This window comes from Ips typographus, linkage group LG4 (genome assembly GCF_016097725.1).
Source record: "Ips typographus isolate SLU linkage group LG4, UJ_Ityp_2.0, whole genome shotgun sequence".
NCBI lineage: Eukaryota > Metazoa > Arthropoda > Insecta > Coleoptera > Curculionidae > Ips > Ips typographus.
Window position 1 is genome coordinate 12,904,667 of NC_138425.1, and position 27,292 is coordinate 12,931,958.

General features: G+C 37.8%; 1 protein-coding gene and 1 long non-coding RNA gene across 15 annotated transcripts in view; one reads left to right on the forward strand and one right to left on the reverse strand.

Moving 5' to 3' along the window:
* Positions 1–6,502, reverse strand: part of LOC145727615 (uncharacterized) — a 36,912-nt gene extending 30,410 nt beyond the window's left edge. For 2 of the 6 annotated variants that reach the window (XR_014177897.1, XR_014177898.1), the window contains exons 1-5: positions 6,236–6,496; positions 5,895–6,132; positions 5,725–5,816; positions 4,098–4,290; positions 3,965–4,042 (exon numbers count right to left, since the gene is read on the reverse strand). This is a non-coding gene — a long non-coding RNA (uncharacterized LOC145727615). Of the gene's footprint in view, positions 1–3,964; positions 4,043–4,097; positions 4,291–4,814; positions 5,087–5,724; positions 5,817–5,894; positions 6,133–6,235 lie in introns of all 6 variants that reach the window. The other 4 variants (XR_014177901.1, XR_014177900.1, XR_014177899.1 and 1 more) reach the window with 4 other exon arrangements.
* The window catches only part of LOC145727558 (uncharacterized), a 98,981-nt gene that overhangs the window by 57,717 nt on the left and 13,972 nt on the right, over positions 1–27,292 (forward strand). For 7 of the 9 annotated variants that reach the window (XM_081977189.1, XM_081977188.1, XM_081977190.1 and 4 more), the window contains 2 exons: positions 13,758–13,891; positions 24,393–24,483. In XM_081977189.1, the coding sequence (XP_081833315.1) occupies positions 13,758–13,891; positions 24,393–24,483 (225 nt within the window). Of the gene's footprint in view, positions 1–13,392; positions 13,465–13,596; positions 13,699–13,757; positions 13,892–24,392; positions 24,484–27,292 lie in introns of those variants that run through there. The other 2 variants (XM_081977195.1, XM_081977197.1) reach the window with 2 other exon arrangements.

Below are 27,292 nucleotides of genomic sequence, written 5' to 3' on the forward strand. Positions count from 1 at the left end.
GCTGACCAAAAAGTTTATATGCTTTTTCTTTTGCAGTCCTAGGCTAGCGAGACAGTGATCGATGTTTCGGAAAATTGAAGTTTTACAGGCTTTCTATACGATTTCGCTTTTAAGTAAACTGGATTCGATACATTTAACTTGTAGTTTTGTTGGGTTTGCTGGGCTTTATTTCCAATAAAATTGTAACTGATTCTTTTTGTGGATTTCTTATGATCTGTCCACAGTTCCTTCAACCTATTTTAGAATTCTGACCCCAATGAATAACATTTGTGGGGTTGAGTTATTATAAAAGTTTAGCCAATATTTGTTGATATGTTAAACTAGTGTGCACAATATTTTCTACATTTGATGTATTTGCTCGCGGCCCTCTGTTTGTTTAATCTGTTTTCGTACTTTTATTTACTCAAACTTTACTAGTTATTCAGTTGGGTAAACATGCAACATCCATAAGCGTTCTAGAAAAACGAAACGAACCGATAAGGGAGCCCTCCGGGGCGCTCTGCCCTACATAATAAAGTTCCAGGGCAATTTCTGTGAGATATTTTAATAAAAATGCAAAGCGGGCCTTTCGTTCGCTTAACACTCAATTTTCGTTTCCGCATATCTCACAAATATTGTCCTTAATTCAGTGCTACTACATAACTAGAGAGATAGGTTTTCGGCCTAGTTTGGCTCGTTGCCATCAAGTTATTTACGCCCGGGTCACTTTGCAGTAACACTTCCTGCAGTTTTCAGTTTGATTTTCGCATTTCCAACCAACTTCAAAGGAGTAGGAAAAAACTGTGTAACATAATTTCTAATATTTTGGCTATAAACGTGGCAAAAGTTTGATTTATTAGTCCCAAATGGGCGGCCTTCTGTCACCTTCAGCTACTGGAGAAAGGGAGTTTGGTAACGTATGCAACGAGGGCCGATAAATACAAATTGGAAAAGTTTTGACGGTTCTTGAGGAAAATGCACACGTCCCTTGTGTGTGTAACCGAGCTTTTGCTCGCTTATTCCCTATAAAGGTTTATCCGAGCTGATTTGCTTTTCAAAGTGGGTTTTCACTAAGGCAAATCCACTTATTTATTTTACTCTGAGAATGATACAATTTTAGATAATATGTGGTTAAGTGAAGCTAAAACTATATTCAAAAAACTAAAATTTAGCGAGGGTAAATTATTGTTCAACTTGTTGATTTTGGGATTTTTATTGAACCTTACTAAAATTATGTTATACTCTAAATTATACACCGTAACTCTTAAAAGACGTTATATTTTTGGACCCTCATATCTTTTAATGAAATCCAAGTTGGGAGAATCTAAAGGGGGTTAGGAAGGCGAGTAATTTAATTTCCATCAGAATAAATTATACGCGGAAAATCTCAATCTGTTTTTTGAGTAAATTCGCTCGGAGCCAGTTTAATCGCCGTTTAAGCCCTTAAAGAGTGTCCCTTTTGGAGTAAACGGCCGGCCATACACGGGCTTAAACCGAATTTAATACGAACGAACCACTCTCACATACACCTTGGCGATAATAAGGTTTCGGGTGTGCCTCAGCTATAAATGCCAGGCGGCTCAGTCCCTTAATTTGCGTATTTCCCGAGGGGCTCCCACGAGAATCCCGGATGATGGAATAATTGATAACGTTTGTCATCTCTCAAATCCCGCCTACGCGGTCGCATTTGAAAAGAAAGCCAGAAAATTTTCAATCGGCTTAATTATAATGATTTCCAGGGGACGAGGCAACAATGCCTCGAATTTTAATAAAACCCGAAATTTGGATGGAAATTTAATAAACCAAATTCCAGGTATATACATTTTTTGACTGTTGCCGAAACGTGGAGCGGAAAGATCGAAAAATGGGAAACAAAGGGAGACCCTAATCGATATGGACGCTTTTCCCTTGACGCCCGTCGACTTTAAACTTATTCGAGAGGATTCTTTATCACACGCTGAAGGTTGTATAATAGAAATCTCACGACTTTTATTTTGATGCGTCTGCGGAATAATAATAGGACGAGTTTTTGCACTCTAAAGGGCTTATGAACTTTTATTAAACGGGAAATTCAGTTGACGTGTTGTTTGCAGGCAGTTTCAACCAAAAAATCAACTGAAGGGGCTCTTTAAAAAGTATCCAAAGACGCGGCTGCAAAATGTTGCAAGATAAAATGACGGAAAAAGCATTTCCTTGTAAACAAGAAACTCGTCTACAAAGTTTGACGGTGCAAGCTTGTACAAGTAGTTTGGTTCTCAAGGTAAATCGCCTTTTCATCACACATCGATTTGTTTCTGTTTCTGGAAATTGCAAGTTTTACAACTAAAAATTTAATCAAATGATATTAGTAATTAGAAGAAACTGTTATAATAATTAAAAAATTAAATATTTTGTTCTAAATTTCCTTTAACATGTAGCAATTTTTAATATAAAACACCCGAATAGTCCTTTCTAAACGACCTCTAAAGCCGCAAAACCAAACATTCTAGGTACAGTTTCCCTTCCGGTTTTCAGGGTGGATGAAACAAAAAAATAGAGCCTAATCCAGACTTCCCCGTCTTGTATAATCACCGCCCTTTACGCACAAAACATAAAGAGCCCCCTGTATATTTAATGACTAACTGTTGAACCACCCTTTGGTCCCTTCAATGGCGGTTTTCAATATTTAAACGGTTCGCGTGTATAAGGGATGTTCGGTACACATGTCCGGATGTGGATAGACAGACAAAGTGGGGGGAATCTAAGGGATGCTTTTAGGGGTGTACTTTTTAGCTGTCTGTGTCAATATTGTTTCTAAAAATCAAAGTTGTTGACTGCCTTATCTGTAAAACGCAAACCGGACACCGAAATGGCGGTGCTATAAATATTAAAATGTCAAAAAGATAACGATGGAAATGGTTTTTCATGAAATGAGGGTTTTTCCCAGTCGCGCGGAAACATAAAGCAATTAAATATACATTCGATGTTCGGGGCAGTTTTTAAATCGAAACCCTTTGAAACGATATTCGATAGTGGTAGAAATGAAAAATTCTTTTGTGTTGTCAGTACGAGTTTTAACATGGTAAATCGATTGATTTTCCTCCTAAATATTAATATAAACTGAATTCCTATCGCGTTCGGTTTTCTCTAACACATTGATATAATTGCAACAGTTTACTAAGTCAAATTTTTTATATTCCAGGTAAGTTTCTCTCAATTCATGGAGACGTCAACGACCTGAAACTCCCCCCGAAGACAGAGTGAGACTTTATGGGCGTATTTCGTTGAAAAGTTGGTAAACAGAGCAATTTTTCACTGCAATACAAACTTTTGGCATTTCCAGCCTTTTGTCTGATCGACAAATGCTCCAAAAAGTCCGTATGCGACTAGTTTAACCCGTCTCGTTTATTAAAAAACGTGGCTGCGAAGAGTTTTTAATGAGCGGAAGGGGTAACGACCCTTTTGGTTGCCCCATCTTTCAAGACGACGCCGATTATTAATTAAAAAGTGTGGACAAAGGATCCAGACACTTTCTTCAAAAATTATATTATGAGAGTGTGCTCGAATAACTGGATAATTTAATTATAATATAGTGAGCCTGCAGCTCTATTTTTAAACAGTTTATGGCATGGTATGGAAAACAGAAAGGTGTTGAATAATTTTCAAATATATACCATGGTAGTTTTTCGCTGAATATGGTTAAGATAAAAATAGAAAAAACCGTATTGATATTCCGGGCATTTCAGGCAATGCACGCCTAATATAGGACACGCGTACCTCAGTATAAGTTCGGTATTTTGATAAGGCGTATTGTAACTTTTTGAGGATTTGGAACACAAGGTTTCAGGAAAATGTCATTGAAATGTTGCCAAAAGTTTTACAGATTGCCTGTTTCGATATGGTAAGTAGGTAAAAATTTTCTCTTTTTTGACACAAGTAAACTGTAGTGCAGACAATGTTTACATAACCCTGAAAGACAACATAGTACAAATAATTGAAGTATTACCTGAATAGAAGGTAGAATCTAGCTGTAGAGCCTCCAGTGCATAATTTGTCTACAGTGGCTTCAAAATCCATTTACCTTCTAGCAAACAAATCAAAATTACCAATTGGCTGTAAAATCTACTTGACTGGCTTACCTTTTTGGTGTATCACTGTGGTTGAACCAAGATGATGCCTTTAGAAACTGTTTACCAGCTACAAAACATCCTAAAAAGGAGAAACTAAAAGAGATTGGATCTTCTGATTCTCTTCTTTTTCTTCGTCTGACTAGGATTGCTTCTGTTCTCATTCTGTTTCTGTTGTTATCCTTTCACCTTTTCTTTGATCTTCCTGTTGAGAAGATTCAAAACGTGATTTACTACTTTTATTCTTAAGTAGTAGTAGGGTGAGTAGAAATTACACCCTGAAAAATCCTAGCAATTCGATAGCACTCTTAAAGTAAAAAGTGCCTTAAAACATAAGTTATCTGAACAGTCCGCAATTCACATCAGTTAGTTAAATCCCCGGTCCATTTCAGTTTAAATTGGAAATCCCTACAGTACCAGATGCAAGGACATTTTTCCTAGTCGTTATATCACCCAAAGGACCTTCAAGGCTTAACCGTAAACCTTTCGGAAACAAAACCCTCCCTTAAAAGTATATTATTTTCCTTATGAACTTCTCAGAGAAATTTATTGAAGAAACGTGTGTGTGTGCACCGTCTGAAATCTTATTCGACTCTCTCTGTACATTATGAATGGTTGCCGAACGTAAAAAGATAATCTCGCGCGACACATTCGTAAGGGAGTTAGCAGGTGCGCCGAATTGCCGGGATTTTAAAAGGATAAAGGGCCGTAATGTCGGCGAACCGTAACATCCCTTTTATTTAGGAATAAAGTGTCTATAAAAACGTATCCGGCAATATCCCTCGATAAATCTCTTCCGATCGAATCTTGCTTTTTGTCCTCTGCTGGTAGCAGGAGGACTCCTGCAGCGCCGTTAAGCCGGAGATTTTCACAATTCCGCAGGTTTAATTTACTTTTTTTTCTAGTCCAAGGGATTCAAAACCAGTATATTTGAAAGCAGTTTGAAAGCGCATTTTAGCTTACCAGTTTAGGGACTAATCTAAAAAGCCATAAACTAAGATCTTTAATACCTGTTTTATACCTTCCATTTAAGAATTAAATTAAATTTAAATTTCCACTAAAATTAATATTTAAACTAAGAAATCTTGTTTAGGTTTATACTACAAATTAATAATTAGAAAAATAAATGACTGTTTTGACTTACTGAACGTTCGACGTTGATGTTTGACGTTGACGTTTCTATTGTCATCGTCATTACGCGTGTTTTGTGGATAAAGAAAATTTTTATTAAAATAATTTAAGAAATTTGTTCTTAAACCACTTTTTCGGTAAAAAATCCAATTATGGAAATAGACGATTCAAGTCTAATAGACTACGTATCGCAATAGAAGACAGCAATTTACATCATGAGTGATGACAAGTATGACAGTAATAGTTCCGAAAGTCAACGAATTTAAACGAATTAAGCCGAACTTTAATAAAGTTGGTTTAACTTTAATGTAAAATTAATTTTAGTTTAGTGTAAATTTAAAGTATAAATGGGCTCGCTTGTAAGTTCACTTTCAGCTTTGATAAATTAATTTTAGTTTAAATGAAAGTTTAGTTTAATTGTTAATTGAGAGGTATAAAGCAGGCATAAAAAAAAAATCTGCAGATAGATAAGCTTGTTTAATTAGATGGAATGAGAGTTAACACTTACTTGTAGGTTTTCCTGAAAATTCGAATAGGTACTTAGGTCCTAAAATGCGGCCATCTTGTAATATGATTTCATGTTTTTCGCATTATCCCGTCCTGAAAAAAACAAAAATCTGTGAAGAAAATATCCCTACTTAATTTAAACCTGCAAATAAGGGATACAATCCTAGTTACCTGACTCACACCTTTTCGATGATTCCAAAATTACCGAAAACATATAAGCACTCAACACACAAGCTCAAAAGGAAAATAAAACTCTCAGCAGTCAACACAGAACACAGTCAAAACTCAAATGGAGAGTTTCATAGCTAACTTTGTTAGGTATTTTGTTGTCAACTCGTCAACGGTTTACAAGGTCACGTGATAACTTTCGACAAGAAAATCCAGAGAACACGTGCATATCCCAGCAGGCCTGAAACGATATCCAAAAAATGTCAAATTGAAGTGTAAACTATCTATTATTCATAAAATAATAAAAATACAAATAAAAATGAATGGATAAACACATTACAAACCTTTTGGTAGATCACTTCACTAAGCATAATGATTGATTCATGAAAGTTCTGACTAATTAGTGATTACATAGGTACTTGCTTTTGAAAGAGCCCTGATTGTAAGACTTTTCTGGTCCTGCTCCTAGACCTAGACACCACTACTAACTACTACACCAGAAAGAATCTGAATTCTTTGCTTATAAGGCAAAATAAACCCACGTTTTACTGGATGTGTGTCAACAACTCACCTTTTTATTTTTTTTTCTAAACTTCTACCAGTAAGTCAGTTCATTATGTGTTCGGTAATATAAATGCCTCTCATTTTGTTTCAGTTCTTGGTCAATGTACTTTTAAGGTTAGACAAAGAGAGAAACCCATTTAGAGCGCTCCGACTAGATAAACAACAACAAATCGAGATCTAACCTCTAAATTTAACGGTTTGACTTTTGACAGCGTGATGTCGGGCGCGCAAAATTGAAATAATTTTGAATCTAACAACAATTTTCCGCTTTTAGATGTCTTCTCATTCGTTTTCTGCATCTGCTTCACCAACAAATTAAATTATTCAAATTTAAAACAATCCAGCCTTGATTTTAAACGATAAAAGTGTCCGCACCATTAATTTTGGATAACAAAATAATAAATTAAGCGGTGGCTGGTTTTGCTGGATTTATGTGCACCCATAAAATTTGACATGCCAAATCGAGGAGCAAACGACGATTTATTTGAATTTTGGCCATTATTGAATTAATAGGGCAGGGCGTGGGTGTATAGTTTTTTATTTAACCAATTTATCTCTCGTCGTTTTGTTAAATCCAGCTCAAAACGTTTTCCCGCTAATCATATTCAGGGCACGTAGTAAATAATATTAACCAGAGCTACTACCAGAGCAAAACAAACTTCTTGTACACTAGGAAACTCATTTGCATTTACAAGTTCTTCAGTCAGAGTGTAAAATATTCCCGAGCTGAATTAATTTCCTAAATCATTAATCACCTTAAAACGAAACTGCTTCGGGAGAGAACTAAGTCTGCATGAAACGTTCTTACATTAATCTTACAACTTTGGTCGACCTAAAAAAAGTTTGAGAGGATGCGTATAGCGCTGCTTATTGTAAAACTTAAGAAGGAAAGCAATTACTTAAGTAGCTTATCAGGGTGACCCTTCCAGTCCGGCTAATCTGCAGTGTGAAGGGCCGTGATGCAATTAACCGGGGGCACGTCCATCCCTTTACAATCCCATTGAGGCGACACTTTGGCGCTATTAGTCTACAAAAACCAGTTAAGAGTCCAGGATGTCAGTCACGTTCAGCCGATGGCACGTCCTAAACTCCTCATGATTGATAAATTCAATTCGGTGGTCCGCCGCAATGTGTCAATGTCTGAAGCCTTTTTGCCCTTCACGGTTTTAGTGAATAAATCGCTTGTATCATGACCAACCTTAGAATGAGTAAAACACTAGTAGCGACAAATTGAATGTAACCGTATATCGATCTAGCCTGTTTTCATAGCATAATCCACAAAGTCGGAAAGAATGAGGGGGCGCGATATTTACCCTCTAGGGAGCCCTAACTCGACATAATACCGTTGAATCATAGAAAAAGTTTGGGCTTATCATGCAAGGCACGGCCTTTAGAACGATACACCTTGCAACTCTCCCTTAAAACGTGGGGGAAAAGTTGCAATCTTTAATTGGCTTTACGAGCGCTCTAAGCTACTTTTAGGCCCCTCCGGCTGTTTAGGTGGTGTATTTTAAGTATGAGAGGATTTCAAAAATTGATTTTGGCATTCAGCCGGATTAAATGTGAATGGGCGCAGCATTAGAGGGTGGAGGGGGTGGGTCTATTGTCGCGTCGGAGGTTCACTTTGAGCGAAATGGAGTTCCTTATCTGTAAAATTTATTAGAAACTCTCTCGCAGTCCTTAAATTTACTTAATTCATCCTGAAACTTTCTGGAGAGAAATAAATCTCGGAACGCGTTAAGATGAAGTAGGAAACCCTTTTGGTGGTGAGCGAATCAAACTGCGCGTTTTATAACTTAAACATTCCCTCTTTATCCCGGAAACGTTGCCATAAAGAAAAACACCTGACAACCTGTAGCCAGCCTGTTTTACTGCCGGCATTTATTTATTCTAAGAGGGATTTAGGATTACTACAACGGCCCTACAGGGCTTTTAACTCACGATTTCTTATTTCACCTCCCTCAAAACAAAAACAAAGCGAAATGAAGGGGAGGGATGATTTTTCTTCGGGGCTGAATGTCGAGATTTAGTAGTGCAACGATGCAGGCGTTGAATAAATCGCACCCTGTCTGCTTAAGATCGACAATATAAAGCTTAGACGAATTGGGGGATTTGGCTGCTGCTGCTACAATTTAAACCTCGACATTGAGCGACTGATTCTTGTCGGTTTCAAAAGAAAACACAACAGTCTAGACACTTTTTTTTGGTTTGGTTACCAATCTGTATTAAAACCGCAATCATTTGGTTCGATATTTCGCGCATTACTTTTGTATGTTGGTTACATTCATCCACCACCTAATATCATGACAGGAAAAAAACATAAAGTATGCCCTTCACGACCCAGTCTTAATTGCCGCATAAATATTAGCCCAGAAAAAAACTGAACCAGCCCCCGATAAAACCGTATCGTAAATAACGGGGGTAATAGCGTTTCGCACAAAAGAGGTGCGAAGGAACCGTCCTTCATAAATAAACCGAAACAGTGGAAAACGAAACAGGTAGCCGGTTATTTTTTTGCCGGTAAATAGGCCATTATGTATTCGGGACGGGAATGTTTCTTCGCGAAACCGGAAGTTAAACTAAACTACGTGCGGCAACCTGTAGAAGTTTGAACAATAAGTAAATACAATCCCACAAAATAAAAAAATCAATTTTTAACATTTGGAATAGAAAGTATGAGTGAAAAAATATGATAATTTTCAAATTTCAACCAAGAATCAAACTTGCTGACGTTTTTAGGGAAAGGTTTTCTGATTAGATTTATAGTAATTAAGCAGATATCAAGGGATAAGGACAATAAGGTCGATAGGGAAGAACACGAGGGCCTCCGGCATTATTTCCTATAATGCCTGTGGTGGTTTCAATGTTTAATGTCCGACTTTCTTATTGTGGTCATACCACATCATACTGTCGGGTTTTTTGAACAACATAGTTTTTCAATACTATTTTTTTCATACAAAATAAAAAATACGAGTCTTATGTTTTTGGTTCACCATAGAATACTCCCATTTTTGCACCAAATGAAATTCGGATTAGATCCTCTCCCCGTATATACGAGGGATATAATCAGTGCATTTCCGCTTCGCGCCAATCAATTACAAGGATATGAAATCGTCGGATTTGATTGTATTGCCTGATTTACATCTCTCAGTGTTTGCGTTCCGATTTTTAGCTTTTCCTGCGAGTTGCGTTTAATTGAATTTGGCAATGAATAGTGCCATGACTCCTGTTCCAATAGGGCCTACTATTGTGAGTTGTGACTTAATCAAGTTTCCAAACGCAGCAGGATTAAACTGAAGGTAATCCATCAATTTTGAAACGTGAAAACGTTAAATTTACATGTAGCTAGTCCGGTAAAGCATCAATTACACCCGTCAAAAGGTCACTTCAAAAGCAATTACCCCAGTCTGTAATCAAGGTGTCCTTATTACTCACGGGGGTTGTAATGACGTTGTTACGACCGCGGTAAAGTCCATAGTCCTGGCTAGATAGAATATTCTAGTTCAGTCATAACAAATTTTACGCTTAGTAGTAGGCTGTTCTGCAAATTCATACACGGATGGCTAATCGATGATTATTGTGTATAACCAGCCGATCATTGTGTTTGCTATGTAGGCGTGGGGATGTTTTTTTTCTCTTTTGGGGAAAGGGAGGGGATATTGTTCCTGCTGTATCTATATCGCGCCAGCCAATAAAGAGGGGTGTTGGAAGCCCCGTCGATTTTCATGTCAAAATTTGTATAAAGTCGATTGTTTTCGTCGACGTGCAGAGAGACAATGACACCGTTGGGCTTGCTGTTCAACAATGCGATCAAAATCATGAATACATTTACGTATTGGGGATGTTATTCGTTTAAAGTCATACATGTTGTGATGACAACAAATCTGATTTGTGGGGATGATTTTTTTTTCGATTTTCATACAAATCTCATTAAATTTAGCAATATATAGAAAATCTCATTAAATTTAGCATTCACAAAATAAATTGCCGCGCATTTTTCGTACTATAACATTGTTTTTGTGTTGCTTCATGTACTCTGTTCACCAAACAGTGTAAAACTTTCCATACAAAACAACCAGTCCAAACCAAAACTTTCCTTACATTCTAAATAGGCTATTTTTTCTACATTTACCTAACAAACCCAGGAGAAAAATTCCTATCATGTATGAAAAAGTATTTTAATTGTTATGTTAAAGAGCTACTTACATACTCGGTTTCTCTTAACTCTAAAACTACCTGTAATTTAATATACCTACTGAAAAGTTCACTTATTTTACCAAAAGTAAAAAATCAATGACCCGGCAAGTAGCAGGGCAAGAGATAATTGCCCCAGCTTGTATCGTTCTTTCTAAACATCCTCTATAAAGTAATCCAATTGAATTGCCATTAAGAAATCTATTAGTGTTATACAATGGGGCCGCAACGTTTCGTCTCGCCTCAATCTCTCTCGCTCTGTCGTTTTCTAATATCCTGCAAACACTTCCTGGTAATGGGGCTTTAATTTCCGCCCCGAGCCAAATAACGATCTTCTGTTTATTGATTGTCGATCCCGGCGGGTTACCGTAAGTTTGGTTGTTGTAATGGAACGACAGGGGGTGTCCAATTCGGTTTTTCGTTGGGTTAACCATCCCGAGTTGGCAATCTGCGTAAGCTCTAGAATCACAGAGACCTATTTTCGAACCGATTCATTGAACCTAAGACGATTTGAGTTATAAATCTAACCCACATCTGGGTTCTTGTGAATTGACACACCTGTTCAAGTGGGAAGATATGTAAATCAACTAACCCGATTAACTGAGTGATATTTGCTATCGTTCTCAGGCCCAAAGCGTTAAAGGTGTTCCTTGTCGGAATTCTTGTAAATAAGCTGTTAAAGAGACAAGTGTGAAGAGAGCTTTATATTGCACACGTACATAAATGGATGTGGAAAGGCGACGCTGGGATTTATTGTGAAAGCCCTAAATTTCAAGCTTTGTTGCGGCTGATAAGGCGGCAAAAGTCGCATTATTCAGACTGTGTGTTGTCGTTTTTCTTCATAGAGGAAAAACGTCCACTCATGTCCTGGCGTTTCCCACCCTCGCTGCAACGTTTAATACAATTCAACGACTTGACGCCCAGATAACAGATATCAATTTCCCCTAAAGTCGAAGCTATGTGGTAGTAAACTTCCCCTAAGGATATTAGTATCGGTCCCTAATAAAAAAAAGTACCCGTATGTGCTGTTTTTTTTTTTTTGGTAGATATGGGGATTGTTTGAAGTGGCACTTAGAAACAGACTTATCCTGAAACATGGAGAAAGCAATGGTAGATAAGAATGGCAATTTGGCTTTACAACACTCTCAGATCTGTTCTAGTCATATTAGATAATGTAACTCCTACTCGAAAATTAGTGACAGTAAACTACAGCTTTCTCAGGAAATGACAACTAAAATTAGCATACTACAAACGATTATTTAACTAGTTCTAATAAAAAAGAGCTTAAAGGGCACAAAATTTAGGGCCCGTTTACGGACACACACACATGTTCGTAATTACCGTTCTTTGTCCGTTCGTTTCCTCCTAAATCACAAATATGCAATTAAATGGCCGAGTGGTTTTTTGCTGCCACCGAGTATAGGTCCTGCTGGTGGTGCTAATATACGAGGCATAAGCGACAATCATTACGGGAACGATAACGACCTCCGGGGGCTGCTGGACTTAAACATCGTATTTACATTGATGCAATTATGCACCAGGGGCGTAAAACATGGATTACAAACCTATAAAATCAGATGTAAGCCAATTATAGTTTAGTTGCGTTGTGGAGATACGGAAAGTTTAGTAATTTCGCTATGTAGTTCAGTGCTGTAACATTTTTCCCCATTTACTAGTTTTAGGAAAACTGTGATTCAGGGATTGTTTTGCGGTAATCTTGCTTTATTGATCGTGATTTGCTGTGTTTTTTAGTTTATTACTGTGTTCTTATATGGTCAGACACTCACGTCCATGGTATAATCTGTTCTTTTGATTTTCCAAAAATCTTTGATTCCAAGTGAGGATGGATTATTTAATCATGATCATGATACCAAGATTTTTACATCTTTTGAGCAAAATGAATGATCTCAAATTGAGCTGGGCATGAATGAAAAGTAACCAATTGACGATCTGTCCTGTACAAACTGGTGACTGAACTTTACCATTCTTTAAGGTTTAAGCATCTAGACACACATTTGTAATCACACGAAACTAATTGTTTGAGGTTCGGGCGCCGCCACTGCGTCTCTTGTCCGTTTAAGGGTGAATGGGCGGCATTGCGAGGGCGGCGGGGTTAGGGGGATGCAATATCCGCCCTTGACGCCGGTCCGCCGTCTACCAGACCACGCCGTTCCAGATTACAAGGGTAAATGTCGTTGAACGATATTTATCTTTTGGCAGGAATTTACGCGAGAATTTCCAGAGCTCGCATCCAGTAGCCTTTTATCGTTGATTAAAGAGACCAAATCGTCTATTTGGTTTTTTTCTAGTGTCCAATACGTATAAATTTAGATTGATCATCGATTGAGCTGTTGCCCGTCCAATTATCCACAGAAATATACATACGGCTAGAGATGTGTGACCAAATCGACGTGTTTCTCAGGTTTAAGTTTCACAACTCCCACTAGTTGGTAAATTGCAATCGAGCGAAACAATGTGCAACCGACCAAAAAGCCCGAAGAAAAGTAAAAGCGTGAAGAGGTGTTAATGTCAATGGAATCTTAAAGGTTGCCATTGTCGTAGTGCGCCAGCCCTATTCGTTTGTTCAGTAGGTCGTAGACCGTTCATTAATTAAAAAGATGAAGCGCTTATAGTACTTAACGGGACAACAGTGCTATTTGACAACGGGACATTGTTGTTTATGGTTTGTTTAGTGTCAGCGCTGTGTATTGTGTGCTTTCGTTTCGGACCGCCCAGTTTTCGTAATTAATGGTCGGCAATGGCGTTTTTCACGTGCAAATGCCAGAAATATTCCGCTTATAATTCATATTCCACGGTACGTAAAGGTGTCAAACGAGCTACACTCAATTGTATCAGAGTACAGTACAAGGATTATTATTTCAGTTTTGAATGAGTGGTTGCATAACTAATGTAAACGCAAAGTTATGAAGTGTCAATCTATAAACATATCTTTGACAGATGACATATGTTTGACATTTTAGTTTAGAAATAGAATAGCGTTACTTTTATCCGCCAATTTGTTTATTATGTTTAATTATTGTTTATAATGGTATTTTACTAGAATATAAATTAGAAATTGCAGTGTTTACCATTTTTTCTTTCTTTCAGAGAGAATCAGCTCAGAGGGATGCTGACCGAGAGCGTAGACTGCGCGTCGACAGCGAAACGCGAGCCAAACAAGCGATCCAGGAAGCCACCAGGTGCCGATCCCGTCTCAAGTTGCTTACCCAGGAGTTTGCCAGGTGAGTTTAACTTTGTATATTCCATAACAATCGCCCCACTAAGCCTTCAGCATCACCTGCTTAATTAAACGCTAACCGGCTGTTAATAATAAGCTTAAAAGTCAACGAAACTCCCTTTCTTCCCTCCAAAACCGGGAACTCCATAACGCTCTTCCTGTCTTAGACGCCTCCAGCTACGTCTCGTCGGTCTTATCATAAACTGTTGACTGATTGTTTTATTTCCCTTCCTATCCCCTTAATGCGAAACTATGTAAATTCGATAAGACAAGTTAAACAGCAGCAGCATGTGGGGTTGTCTCTTGGTGGCAGCCCCTACAGGCCGGATAACTGCATTAAGCTGCTGGGGTTTATGGTAAACTTGACGATCTGAGAGTTTTAGCGCAACATGTTATAATCATTTGATGTTCTATTAGTAACTTGAATACACTGACTACTCTAGTTGAAATATCGTGCAGTAAATCAGGTCTCTTTTTAGGGCTGCGCCCTTCGACACCGCCCATCGTAATTCAGTTGCCGAGTGTGTTTTTTATCCGCCATATTTTTGCCATTTCAATTTCGAGCATGAAAAGATAAGTAAAATGTGAAGTTACGGCCGAAAACTTATTAGATTCCGGGGGTCGTATTTTTGTAGATAACGGCACTATTCGGTCGTTAGGTCTTTCATAACTGGGTGTCACTACGATTTTTATATGCTCAAAGTTACTTTGTTTTTAAATCTGCATAAATAATGAAATTTCATTTTAGTTTCAATCCGAGGCTTTTACCTTTTCGAATTTCTCCCAAACACAGCTTTGTGCATCGTAATAAGCTGGTTGGAGTGCATAATGCTTTCAGTTTTAAGTTCGGATTAATTTCCAGACTCGCTATTGCTTCAAAATGGCTTTTATGGAGTTAGCCGCACAATAACAGTGCATATCTTTTACGAACTGGATGGAAAATATGGCCGGGCTTGGTACAGTAGCGTAACAGAAAACAAGTCAAAAAGTTGTTAATTAATTATTAATGAATTGCTATGTAAATGTACAACTTTTTGTTGTTCTAGCCACTTTAGTAATGAAAGTCCGATTCCACATCACTGACCATCAACGTCTGCTTTGAATTCACTTCTAAAATTTAATTACAACGAAAAGAAGGAACAGCAACCGTCAATAAGATAACGTCCGAAAATGTTGTTTGGCAAAAAGACAAAATAGAAGGCACGGCACAAAACAAACTGCTAATTAAAAGTATTATTAAGAGAAACAAACAAAATAATGCAGCTTTACACACGTGCGATTCTGCTGATTGTTTATGCACGCTAATTAATTGCCGGAGGAGCGTTTCTTGCAGTCCCAGACTTTTTTTTAACACGTGCTGCCCTAAGCTGTTTATGCATTAATTATTAATTAACTCAACTTGTACAATTTATGTCAGTAATAGGATCTTTGCGCTTCCAGCCTGTAGATCAGAAGGGTCACCAATATTTTTGCTGAAAACTTGTGTATCCATCAACCTTGCGAAAAATGCTCTTTTCAGCCAGATAAAAAGAGGGAAAATCGCAAAATTATACGTTACCGTTATAACTTGAAGCCCAAGATTGATTATTTTTGCTCTGTGTTTCGACGTGTAAGCCGGGGGTGATAACAAGCTCACTATGTAAATATACAAGACAAAAGTTAGGCCTTTATATTTATACGGGAAGCGCTTTTGAGAGATTATACATCGGGGGCCCTTAGACAAGACAGAGATGGATCCCTGCCGTTTTCACTTGTACTCCATTCGTCATTGTTTTGCGTCAAATTTCTTCACGGAATTAGGTTATCAAATTTATCATTCTCGTTACTGACGCGCGGGGTTAGTTGCTGATTGTCAGTTTTAAGGGCCAGAAAAATGGTTTTGTTGATTTTCCCACGTAAGAAGGAGTTTCACAGTCAGTTCATAAATAATATTCCAAACCTTTCTGTATATTGTTGATTGGCAGGTTTAGTGCAAAACTATGCGGTTTTTATTAAATGGTAATACATTTTCCCTTTGAAATATAACATTCAACTTGGGAGGAAAAAAAGTGTCGATCTTAAGCCGTCACTGGCAACATAATATACATAAATTGAAGAAGTAGCTTCCTGGTGTCCTGGATAAGATAACTAGATTAGCGCGTTGCCGACTTGAATTATTGTTACGTTTATTTTCGAGAGCGAGGGCGTCAAACTAGATAGAAATTTGGGCAAATCGGGTAAACAGCCACTGTGTCATCACGCGAACGATAAGTGAAACTGGAGACCCGGAGGAAACGGGAATATGTAAATGGGCCCTAATTTTCAGGGGATTGTTTCTTATTGAGTTCCACCAGGAGAACGAGGAAAGTTACACGGATACCCTTGATTGTTCCACGGGATTTTTTAGGTTTTTCATTTGTTTTGGCCGGGATTTCATCAACAAACTTTCCACCATTCTCGGAGCGATTTAGGAGCGGAGTTTCGAAACAATCTTAATTCAAGCACTCTCCCCCGATCGATGTTTGTCTTAACGGTTCTTCGAACTTGCGTTCACCAGCTTTATCAAAAATCCGATTTATTGGTTATATTGACGTTTGGGAACTAAACGATGCACAAACTAAAATATAATCTTAAACCAGCTATATAAATGCATAGACATTTATGTTGTGTGTCTAGTTCGCGCTGCTTCACTTTCGTGTCTATAAACCATAACCGGAAATTGCCCGAAGATGCCGAAACTTTTTATTGCCTCTCACGAAGAAATATGATTTTGTTTACTAGGAAAAGTAAGACTATAATACGCGGAAATATACTACCAAACATAATAAAATACAGTGAAAAAAACTGTAATCTACAGTTTTTAAGTATTAACTCACTTTCTAGTCTTTCAGATTTTCTAGATATTGCAATTTTAAAAAGGAGTTAAAACTATTCATGTACTTTACTTTGTAACCTGTCAAAATAACCATTTTATCTAATTTTGACATGGGGAACACGAATCCAGTGTCCGTTTTGGAGTAACTGGCATGGTTTTGGCAGTGACTTTGTATTTGTAACGTTTTCGACACTTTTTTAAGGCGTAGCACTAAACATTCCAAATAACACTTTAGACGTATTTTGGCGTCAGTGTTTACTAGAGTGTTTACAATGTCTATCTCATTTTAACTCATTCTAATAAAACAAGATGGCGTATGTTACTACAGCTTAAAACTCAGGTTAATACTTTCGCCAAAATTAGGCACTCCAATGAAATGTCACACTTTCTTATGAATTTGACAGGCATTTTATGAAATATCAACTGAAAGTCTTTAGAAAATCGCTAAACGAAGCTAAAACTTTATGTATTCATCAGAAAGTGTGTTTTATTGGCCATGTTTGCCATTCCAAAAGTTTCAATCAGCTGTTTTTGACATTTGATTGGAGTGCTTAATACGCCTTTTGTCACATTTCTATTATTAACCTAAAGGTATTTAAACCTATCCAAAGACACATGAAATGAGTCAATGTTCCTTTTGAATCCGACATTTGACAGATGGTCATGTGACGACCCTACGATCTATTTGTAACAATATTTCTTTGCACCCTTTATGAGCACAATTCTGTGAATATCGTTTCTGTGACCCTCCTAATGTGGTTATTTAAATTTCTATTCCACAAGCATTACTTATAGAACTTTGTTACACTTACTGTTTCTTAACAATTTGAAAACGATGGTTGTAAAAATGATTGAAAATCTCGTACTAGTCACTTATATGCTTGTAAGTTGTCCTTATTCTTCGGGGCCTCATCACTCAAAGCGGGAACGCAATCTCGAGAAGCCGAAACAGCCAGCTAAATAATTCATAGAGCCGTCGGGAAAACCAGACTTAGTAAACAGCAGTTCAATCATCGATTCGTGATGAGCGAATAGGGCGTAAATCGTATAGGAAACGAAGCAATTTCGACAAGAGGCTGTCTCGGCACATATAATGCAGTCTCCAAGTTTGCCTTCCCTTTCCATACATGCAGGCAATCAATAGTGTAAAGTATTTAGTACAAACTGGCAATTTTTTGAACCGAACCCTTATGACGGGTCAATTAAGAAAACGATCTCAAATTCCTTTTGAATCGGTACGTATCAATCCGAACGTTAAGTCGTAAGAAGTTTATCGGCAATAATTCCTCTAACGATATTGGGTTTTCATTTATTTTTCTCGTTAAAACGTCCTGCCAACTAACAAGCTCGAAACAGCCTGTTTTCTGCAGGGTCAATTCCACTTTCGAGAATCCGGAACAAGAAGCAAAAAAATGCCGACCAGAAGCAGCTCAATAGGGTAGAAATATAATGATGTATCGTGTTCCTGTTTTGCCAGTTTTTTTCCCTCTCTTCAAGTTTGTTCAGTTTCAGATGATTTACTTTTCTACTAGAAGTATAGCGTCCTGTTTTTATGTGTGTCAACTTTTTTAAGAATTCTCTATTTTTGACTAGCATTGGTATCGTTTTATCCAGATTATAGGCACGGCGCCATCTTTTTATATCACGCGGACAGCTGCCAGAAAACTTCTAATTAAATTAATTTAGCCACGGGGAAGGGCGAAATTTTCATCAACTTCTTTTGTTTCTTCCACCTGAAGATTTACGGTGACATTTTACTTAACGGTCAGGAATGGAGAAAGTGTTATGGAGCGGCACTAATTGACAATGGAACAAAATTACTCCCTACGCAGGAGTTGGTTGTCAATTAAGTCCGTTGTTGTTTTTTTAAGAAAATGTTGAGAAAAAACTTTAAACTAACAGATTGTGTTGGTGTGTCAAATAAAATTAAATCAATCGTGGGCCTCCCTTGTACATGGTGGACCAGAAAAAAGTTACCACCCACATTGATAGTTCTTTTAGTAAACTTTAAAATAATCACTTACTTTCAATAAAGTAGGCTAAAAGACTAAAGCTGACTTGATTGATTAATTTAAATTCTTGGAGAGTCATAAAAATTAGGGATGGTAAGTTTTATCTGTGCTACTCTGTAGATCATTGATTTTGACCGACATCCATCAAGTTTAATGTGCGGCACACTGTGTCAATTGACGTCATACTGGAGTTGTCTCTTTGACAGTTTCAAATAACGTTTGACCATAATTTTAGCAACACTTTAGACAGGAAAGTCTTAATACGTTACCATCCTGAAGAAGGCAATAAAATAGCTTAACAACATTTTTGTTACAGACTCTAAACACAAAATGGCCAATTATGATCTTTAATTTCTCATTTTATAGTCAGATCATAAATGTCCCCAGTTTCGTCATTTTCAAATTCTGCTACTGTTATAGGAAATATCCTTCTTTTATTATTTTTTCCTTGGGCAAACATTCATGGATACATACAAATAAAACTCTACCAAAACGTCTCATTCTTTGATGTATCTTTGACTTTTTTTACGAGTCCCCAAACACAGTTACTGACTGTAATTATTTGTTTTTTTTTCTAGAGTCCTTCACAAATATATCCCTGGAAAGCTGGATAAGTTCCCGTAACAAGACCGGAAAAGCTTGGTCGTTCGTGCATAAAAAAGTAATGGCGCTGTCGCGTCATTGAGGGGTAAAGGGGGAACAAATATTTGCTAAGGGCTGTTTACTTTTCCACTCCCTTATCTTATTAACGTTTAAACGGCAAACATTAAATCCCCGTTTCTGTTTGCGCTTCCGTTTAGTTGGATCAACGATGTGCCTTCAGGACAACTGTTGTCCCCTGCAATTTTACATTTTTTGATTTCCCTGTTAGCAACAGGATTATTTTAAAAATAAATACAGCAAGAACCCGATTTGTCCGATAAATAAAAACAGGTTGAATTCAAATTTGGTGGTTTGGAAGCGAAGTGGTAATTTCGAACATAATTCCCATTCGCAGCCGTAACCGCAACACGTCCCGCAGGAAACCATTGTTTGACTCCTGGTGCTGATGCATTAATCAATCGCAATATCGGATTTGGTCGCACGCAAACACCCTCCCGCCCCCCTTTAAAAAGGGGGGCCAGAACTTTCCAATTTTCTGGTTGGCGTTCGGTCCAATTCTTCTGCTTGCCGAACACAAACAAAAGCCCCCGGCGAAATATAACGAGTATGTTTTTGTCAGTGTCAAAAACAAAAAAATAATGCAAATCTCGTCCGCCCTTTCCGAAAGGGCGTCTTACCCTCCTGGATCCTATTAGCCGCCAGGCCACCCGCCGAGTTTGACGTAATGCCGCAGCTTTAACTTTAAATAAATATTTTCCCCCCTTTTCGGATAACCCAAGGGGGGGCTTTCCGCCACCCCCCCGCGGCCATTATTACGCGTTTCGCTTTCGTCTGGATTTGACTTTATTCTTTTTTTACAACGCCCCCGAAACCGTTTTTTTACTCCTTATCGTTCGCGTCCTCCCGAAAAAGTGTTTTAGGGCTTGCGAAAAAATTGTTAACCTATATTTCGAAATGATTTTCCGCACTTAAAAGACCCTTTTCTTGTCTCCTCAACGACTGACTTAATGGGCCGAAAGTTGGGTCGTGCGTTTAATGGCCTACGATTAAATATTCAGATCAGAAGTTTTTGTCATATTGAGAAAGTCATTTTCATAACGGACCTAAAACTTAATATTAGATTAAACTCTCAACGTGTCTTTTTTTGTCATAAAGACTTAAACGTATTGGAACATATTATATCTGTCTTTTTGAGTTGTTGACTTAATAACCAGTAAAAATAACGTATACCATTAAAAAACATAAATCAAATACATATAACTTTCTATAAGATTCCTCAGTATAAAATAAGAAAAATCCTGCTTGGAAACTGAAATAATCCCATAGAAAACAAATTTGACAATCACTTGAGCACTACACTCGAAAAATACTCTTTCCCATCCCATCAGTGATCTCGTATGATATTTCGCTTCCCTGAATTCGAATCTTCTGGTCTTATTAACTTTATACAAATTTCGTAGGGCTTCTTTAACTCTCCAGAATGATATCCCCTTACAGACGACCCCCGCTTTGTTTGGTCTTGGCTTTGTGTTTCTCAGCGTTTCACGGAAATCAAACGTCGACAAGGATATTTCACTTCAAAGAGGTTTTTTTTCCAATGGAAAGTTCGGTAGTAATTTGTTCTTCGGAGGAGGTTTCGATATTTTGCAAACCCGGGGTGGGTTAATGATAATGAAACCTTAAACGTGTACGGGGTCTCTCAATTTCGAGTTGTACTGTGCGGAATTGTTTCCCTAACTCAAATTAAACTTCCGGAAAACTAAAGTCGTTGCATCAAAATTTGCATGGAAATGGGAAAACTCTAATGCACCGGCTCGAAATAAATATATTGCAATGAAGGGAACAATTATTTTTAATGGACCTAATGCCAACCGTACATAAGTTAATTCTGCAGGATTGTCGTTTTGCGACAGTTGTTTAGACCCTTACGTTAATTTTTAGCTAATATTAAATGCTGTAAATCATCGAGGAAAAGTAGTTTGGTCCCCAACTCAACACCTAAATGGAAGAAAGTTGGGATAATTGGCTCTACAACCTCCATAAGTCTCAAGTTTTCCGGGCCTCTGGATTGATTTCGGGACGAATTAGGCTATAAACGCCCTAATCCGACATAATAACCAGGCACTTAATAACAATATAAACCATGCGGGGGCTAAACTTGAAGTGGCAACTAACGTCAGCTGCCGGTAATGTCTTTTGGAAGAGTAAGGACGTATTCAGGGACGTATTTTATTTTTTCTTGTACTATAATATGCACTGTAACACCAATGGACAATCACAAAATAATGTAATTTTTGTTTCAACATTTTTGCAAAAAGTGAAACGTAACAAAAACTTCCTCAATCCGGACCAGGTGATTTTGACTACTCTAGGAAGAAATGTCTAAAACAAGAGGGTTGTTCTTAATAAGTGGCAGCCCCCTTTCAGCTGCCAGTCTTATATTACACCACTTGTCATTACAAGGAGTCTCTCCTTCACCCTCATCTAGCTTGACGAAAGTGTTGAACTTGATCCGACTGCTGAACATTAAGAAATTCACCTTGCTAAATAAACTCAAATCCGGTAAAACTTCTCCCATTAAAACCATTTAAATTTCAAATATTTACTCAAAAACCAGCCCCCGCCGAAAAACTCGCAATATTGGCGGCATTTGCTTCAACGTTATTGCGGACGGGGATTTGCAGATTACGGGAAATTTCTGGAGAAATATACGGCCCCGGATAGAACGAATAATAAAAACCGGACGAAAAGGAAACATTTCCGGATGCTTAAATTGATATTTGCTCTACGAACGTTCCGTGCAAACAATACGTGTGTTTACTTACGAATCGGGGATCCAGTCAAAAGCTCCCAAGATTTTTATTGATGTAAGCCTGTTAATATGATTCTAGAAAATTGAAGGGAAATATCACAATTCCAAATCGACTGAACATAGATTTATCACCCAGTAGTAATCAATATTATCCGGATGCGAGCGAGAGAAAAATTGGAAGCAATTTACTGTAAATCACCTAAACCGTTGACAGTAATTAATCAAACTGTTGTACTGACATCTTTTCTACGGCTCCAATCTATTAATCACATCGAGAGGATTCTTCATATGAAATTTATCAAATTATAGGACAGAATATACAGGGTGAGTAGTTTGTGATTGGTTAAAAATCAGTTTTCTGCTTTTTCTTGACCAATCACAAACTACAAACAGTATAAATCTAATTATTGGATATTGGAGTGTTTAGTAAGAAATCTTTGCAAAACGTAACTCAATTTTCCCCCTTGTTTCCCCCACTCACTATACTTTTTATATTCCACTTTCGAAGTAGATATTTCGATCATAAACCGCCCCAATAAACGCACAACACAAAAGAAGGAAGCTAAGAAGGCTCGGGCGAATCTCCTGAAGTGGTTACGCAGCGTTAGACTCGAATGGGGCGCTGAAGTGGCCCTGGGGGGAATTCCGCATTACGTCAGCTATGTGTCTTCTTAATTTTACAGAAGGAAATTCCCCCAATTAATATGGAGTTTTTAAACTCGACAGGGGATGCTACGACCCTGCGCCACTGAAAAAATGATTGCAAGTCATCCTTTGTTTGAGAGTCGTCCTATAGTGTCATTAAGAACAAAATTAACTTGAAACAAATCAGTTTAACAATAGGATTTACCATTAATATGTAGATTGGTCAGAAGCAAAAACAAACCCTAATGAGAATTTTTGATATTGCTAAAATAAACTGTTTATTTATCTCCAATTTCCACTATTCCGGTTCTTTTTTTCTTTTCCAAATTATTTTCTTACAATGACTTCCAGGTTGAATTATTAACCAGGTTAAATCATGAAAAACCATCGCCTTTTCTGTGGATGGTGCACAAGTGTTAAGCTCTTTTTTTCCCCCCTAGGGTCTCACCCAGCCCTAAATGGGTCTAGTTTTAAGTTTATGTTTAATTTTAATTAATTTTTTGATTTAATGTGCTATAGTTATTTTTCTCCATAATGAGCTTTGTTCACCTATTTAACTTTGTTAATTTCACTATTTCGTCATAACATGGGTCTCTCTGTCTCTCCCCTTGTAAAAAGACAGTAGTCACATTGGTCGACTGATTTGAGCTCCTGAAGATGGTCATTTATATGACCGAAACTTGTCGAGCAGACCTTACCATCTAAGGTCATAATAAAAGTATTGTGGAGAAGACTGTTTGTCATTTCCTTCCTTTCGTACTCCTGCGACTCCACTGAAAGAAAATGGACTACTACTTCTTTCAATCGTTTTTGGATATTGATGGTGAGTATTTTCTTTTATTGTCAAACAACTCTTTAACATAGAGAATCGACTCCATAAAGTGGAGGATTTCATAGTGTTCGCTTTTTCAGAAAAATATACTAAAAGAATATCGTCACTCACAATTTTGATTCGTTTCTGAGTCCGCCATTCTGTAATTTCGGTGTTATATTCTTGTTCATATCTCAACCTGGATTTCACTGGTAATAAATCTGCACTCACTTCTGCCGTTCGTTGTAAGATATTTTCGGGAATATCCCGATTTTCTTCACAATCTGAATTCATTTTTGCAAAATGTAAATAAATACATAAATACTTAATTTTCACTGACAGAAAATAAAATTTGTCATTAATAAATAAATCGTTGCTATAGACACATTACTCGTTTCTTTTTTTTCTTCGTGTTGCCATAGGATATCTAGTATCATGGATATCTATGTTTATTATTAAGCGCACGGAAAGAGGGATCGGGAAAAAATTTCCGTGCGCTGTTCCGAAAATGTCATATTTACTGTATTTTATAAACAGTTGAAAATGTAGTATTTTCTGTTAAGTATAATAAAAATACATTTTTTAATAAAAATTAAATAATAGAGGAAAAGTGGATTTTATTTTAGCGGTGTATGAACAAAAGAACCTTCTAAGCGCTTTATTATTGCCATCTGGTTTGTTGAATCCGTCTAGACGATGAAAAAGGTTTTCGTTGCTGTATAATACCCCGTTATGAACGTAAATCTAATTCTGGATTGTTTATTGTAGAATGGAGGAGACCGTCCGGGCTATGTTGGTGTACAAAAAGCAAGCGGAGCAGTTGCGCCAGGAGAAGACTGCATTAACTCTCGCTTTTGAGGTACGTACATTGTACTCCAAGAGTTTCGTCCTTTAAAGTTGGCAACAGTAACGGATTTACACATTTTGCTCGAAAAGCTCATAATTGAAAAGGAAGGGGAAATCTCTTATACACCCGGACGATTAGTCCGACTAATTTGATGCAAATCCCTTTTCTCGTTCCGGTCCATCAAAGAAACTCATTTGAAATTTAAAAAAGGCAGGAAACGCGCGAATCTTAATACAATTTTGTTTAGTTGACGGACGCCGGCACGGAGTTTTCCAATTTCACGATTTTAAATGGCGTTTTTACGATTGTCCGCAGAGAATTCGAATCCGAACTTCGAACGTTTTATTGGCGTCGCTCGAAAATTATTTGGTAATTAATTAACTTCTATGGAATTGGCTTTTATGTCCCGAAAGGTTGTTCGGGGATTAGAGAGCACTTTTCTCGATTTTCAATCACGGGAAGACATAACTTTGTCAGCAAAAACCTAAATAGGACAATACGCGTTTGTATATCAATACAACAATAAAACATTTTATCCACAAAACTGGTGATTTTTGTAGTTAAACCGACTCGAAATCGGGTCTCAGCTGTAACCCTGAGGGTAGTAAAATTGATTACGATTTTACCCTGAACCGGGGGGTGTGAATTCGACCTAAATAATGCATACGCAAGTTGGCACCCCCGCACTGCGAAATTAAATCAGAACAAGCTCGTTTATGGTTTGAACCATCTGGTCACAGGAAAAAGTGTTACCGAGAAATCCGGATCTTGTTTTAATTGAGTCGCAGTTAAAATGCCATCCAGGCGATTTATGAGGGTGTCGTATGTGTGAGAAAACTTTGTTTGGAATGACTCAAATTGAATAAGTTTGTCCCCCTTTTGTGAACAACTCCCCCGATTTTATTTCGTACGTAATTGTGTTATTAATTGCTAAAGTTTCGCTAATGATGAGCGTTAAGAACCTTGAAGGGGGGGAAAACTGTCATTATCGCACTCGTATGCATTAAATTTCACTTTCGCATTCATAAATCTTAATTCGGATGCATCACGGTTACGTCGTCATTTTTCCGCTGGCGAATCACGGGATGCAAATGGAGTTAACGGGAGACCAGATAAGAAAAGTTACTCAGAGAGTTATCAATTTCACCGCGCTCTATTTTACGACCCTGCCCGGAGTTATACCGCTCTTTTATGAATATTTCTATTAGCGAGAAAGTTATCTGGCGTTTTCCACCCTGTCATTCACTCTCCGGGCGACTGGACGTTTTATGAACCGTGCGAAAAAATGCAAATTGCAATCCGCATTACATCTTTTATGTAAATTGTCAACACGTCTAGACGTCGTATTAAAATGAAAAACTGCATGTTCCAACCCTGATATTTGTCTTGTTTTCTGTCTGATACTGTTAGTGACATATGTTTCATAAGTGTGTGTCATACAATGCTAAGTTGTGAGGTATTATTAGAAGGAATTGTTTCAAGACAGACATTTCGACAAACAAATCTTTCTTTTAATATAAGTGGATTTCGTATCGTTGTCAACAATCCTTGTTTAGAAATTCCATTAGAAATAGTTGCCCGGACAGGCGGGTTTTATTTCGGCTCGTCTACCTGAAAAATGTGTCTGCGCTCTTTCGCCAACAATTTTCCGGGGTTTAGCATTCTTTGCGGTTCTGTTTCCTGTTTCTGTCACTTTCAAGGCAAACGACGTGTCCTGTTAATAAATTTTTAAGTCTACGCCCGCATTTCCGCTTTGACCATAAAAGGGGCATTTTCAAAAAAATATTTGTGGCCCTCCCAAATTGCGTTTCCTAATAGCCGGTCACATGCAAACAAAGGGATTTCCACCCTAACCCTATGAATACTACCCTGGACTGGGTAAGGAGGGTGCCAGCCATCCCTTTTGACATTCCTTCTATTGATGCTCGTTTGCCAAGCCCCCCGTGCAGAATGCGTCGTTCTGTTTATGCGCTCCATCTGGTATCCCCACGAATCTTAAAACTTTCAGGAGCGCCCATCAAACCATCAAATTTTCATCGGCAAAGACACGCCAAAGCCTTCGTGTTTTCCGCATGGCTTCGCCGTCAAGAAGGGATCGTTGGTGATTTAATTTCCCCCGGATACCCTGCAACCAAGAGGGAGAACGAAGTTATCAGAATATGGTTTGTTAAGAAAAGAGAACATGTTGATTCGTTTAATTCGATCGGGAACAAAGTGGTGAGGGGATTTTTTTTCGCTTTGGATTAAAATCAGATACACCCGGTAATTTAGCAGTGTGTATTAATAGATCGAATATTCAGCGGGCATAAACAACGCCAAATGGGCGCATTAAAGCTAAATCCCCCGCAATTATACCTAACCGAGTCCGCACGTGTATGGGACCCTAACGTAATTTTGGCGGTGCCGATTGTAAATCGGAGCGGTAACAGTGTCGGCGCATATTTTTTGGTAATCAACAACCAAAAATCATTAATGCAGTCATAAAATAAGCCTTTTAAACCACACAACTGTGACAATAGTAGTTTTCCTATTCAGTGTGCAAAGTTATGTTTTCCCACACGCAAAAGCAGTTAGAAGCTTCAAGTGCGGGAAAACTACTTTATTTACAACCATATATGTAATGCTGTCATTACTAACGTCATTGAAGGTTAGGAAGTATCATATTGCGCACCTCTACTTCCCGCCCTCACTTCCCGCCCTCACTTCCCGCCCTCATTTCCCGCCCTCTAAAATTGTGATTGTTAATATTTTTAAAAAAAAAAAAGATGATTGAATCAAATTTTTTAAATGTCAGATAAAGTCGGATCGATATTCAGTTCGC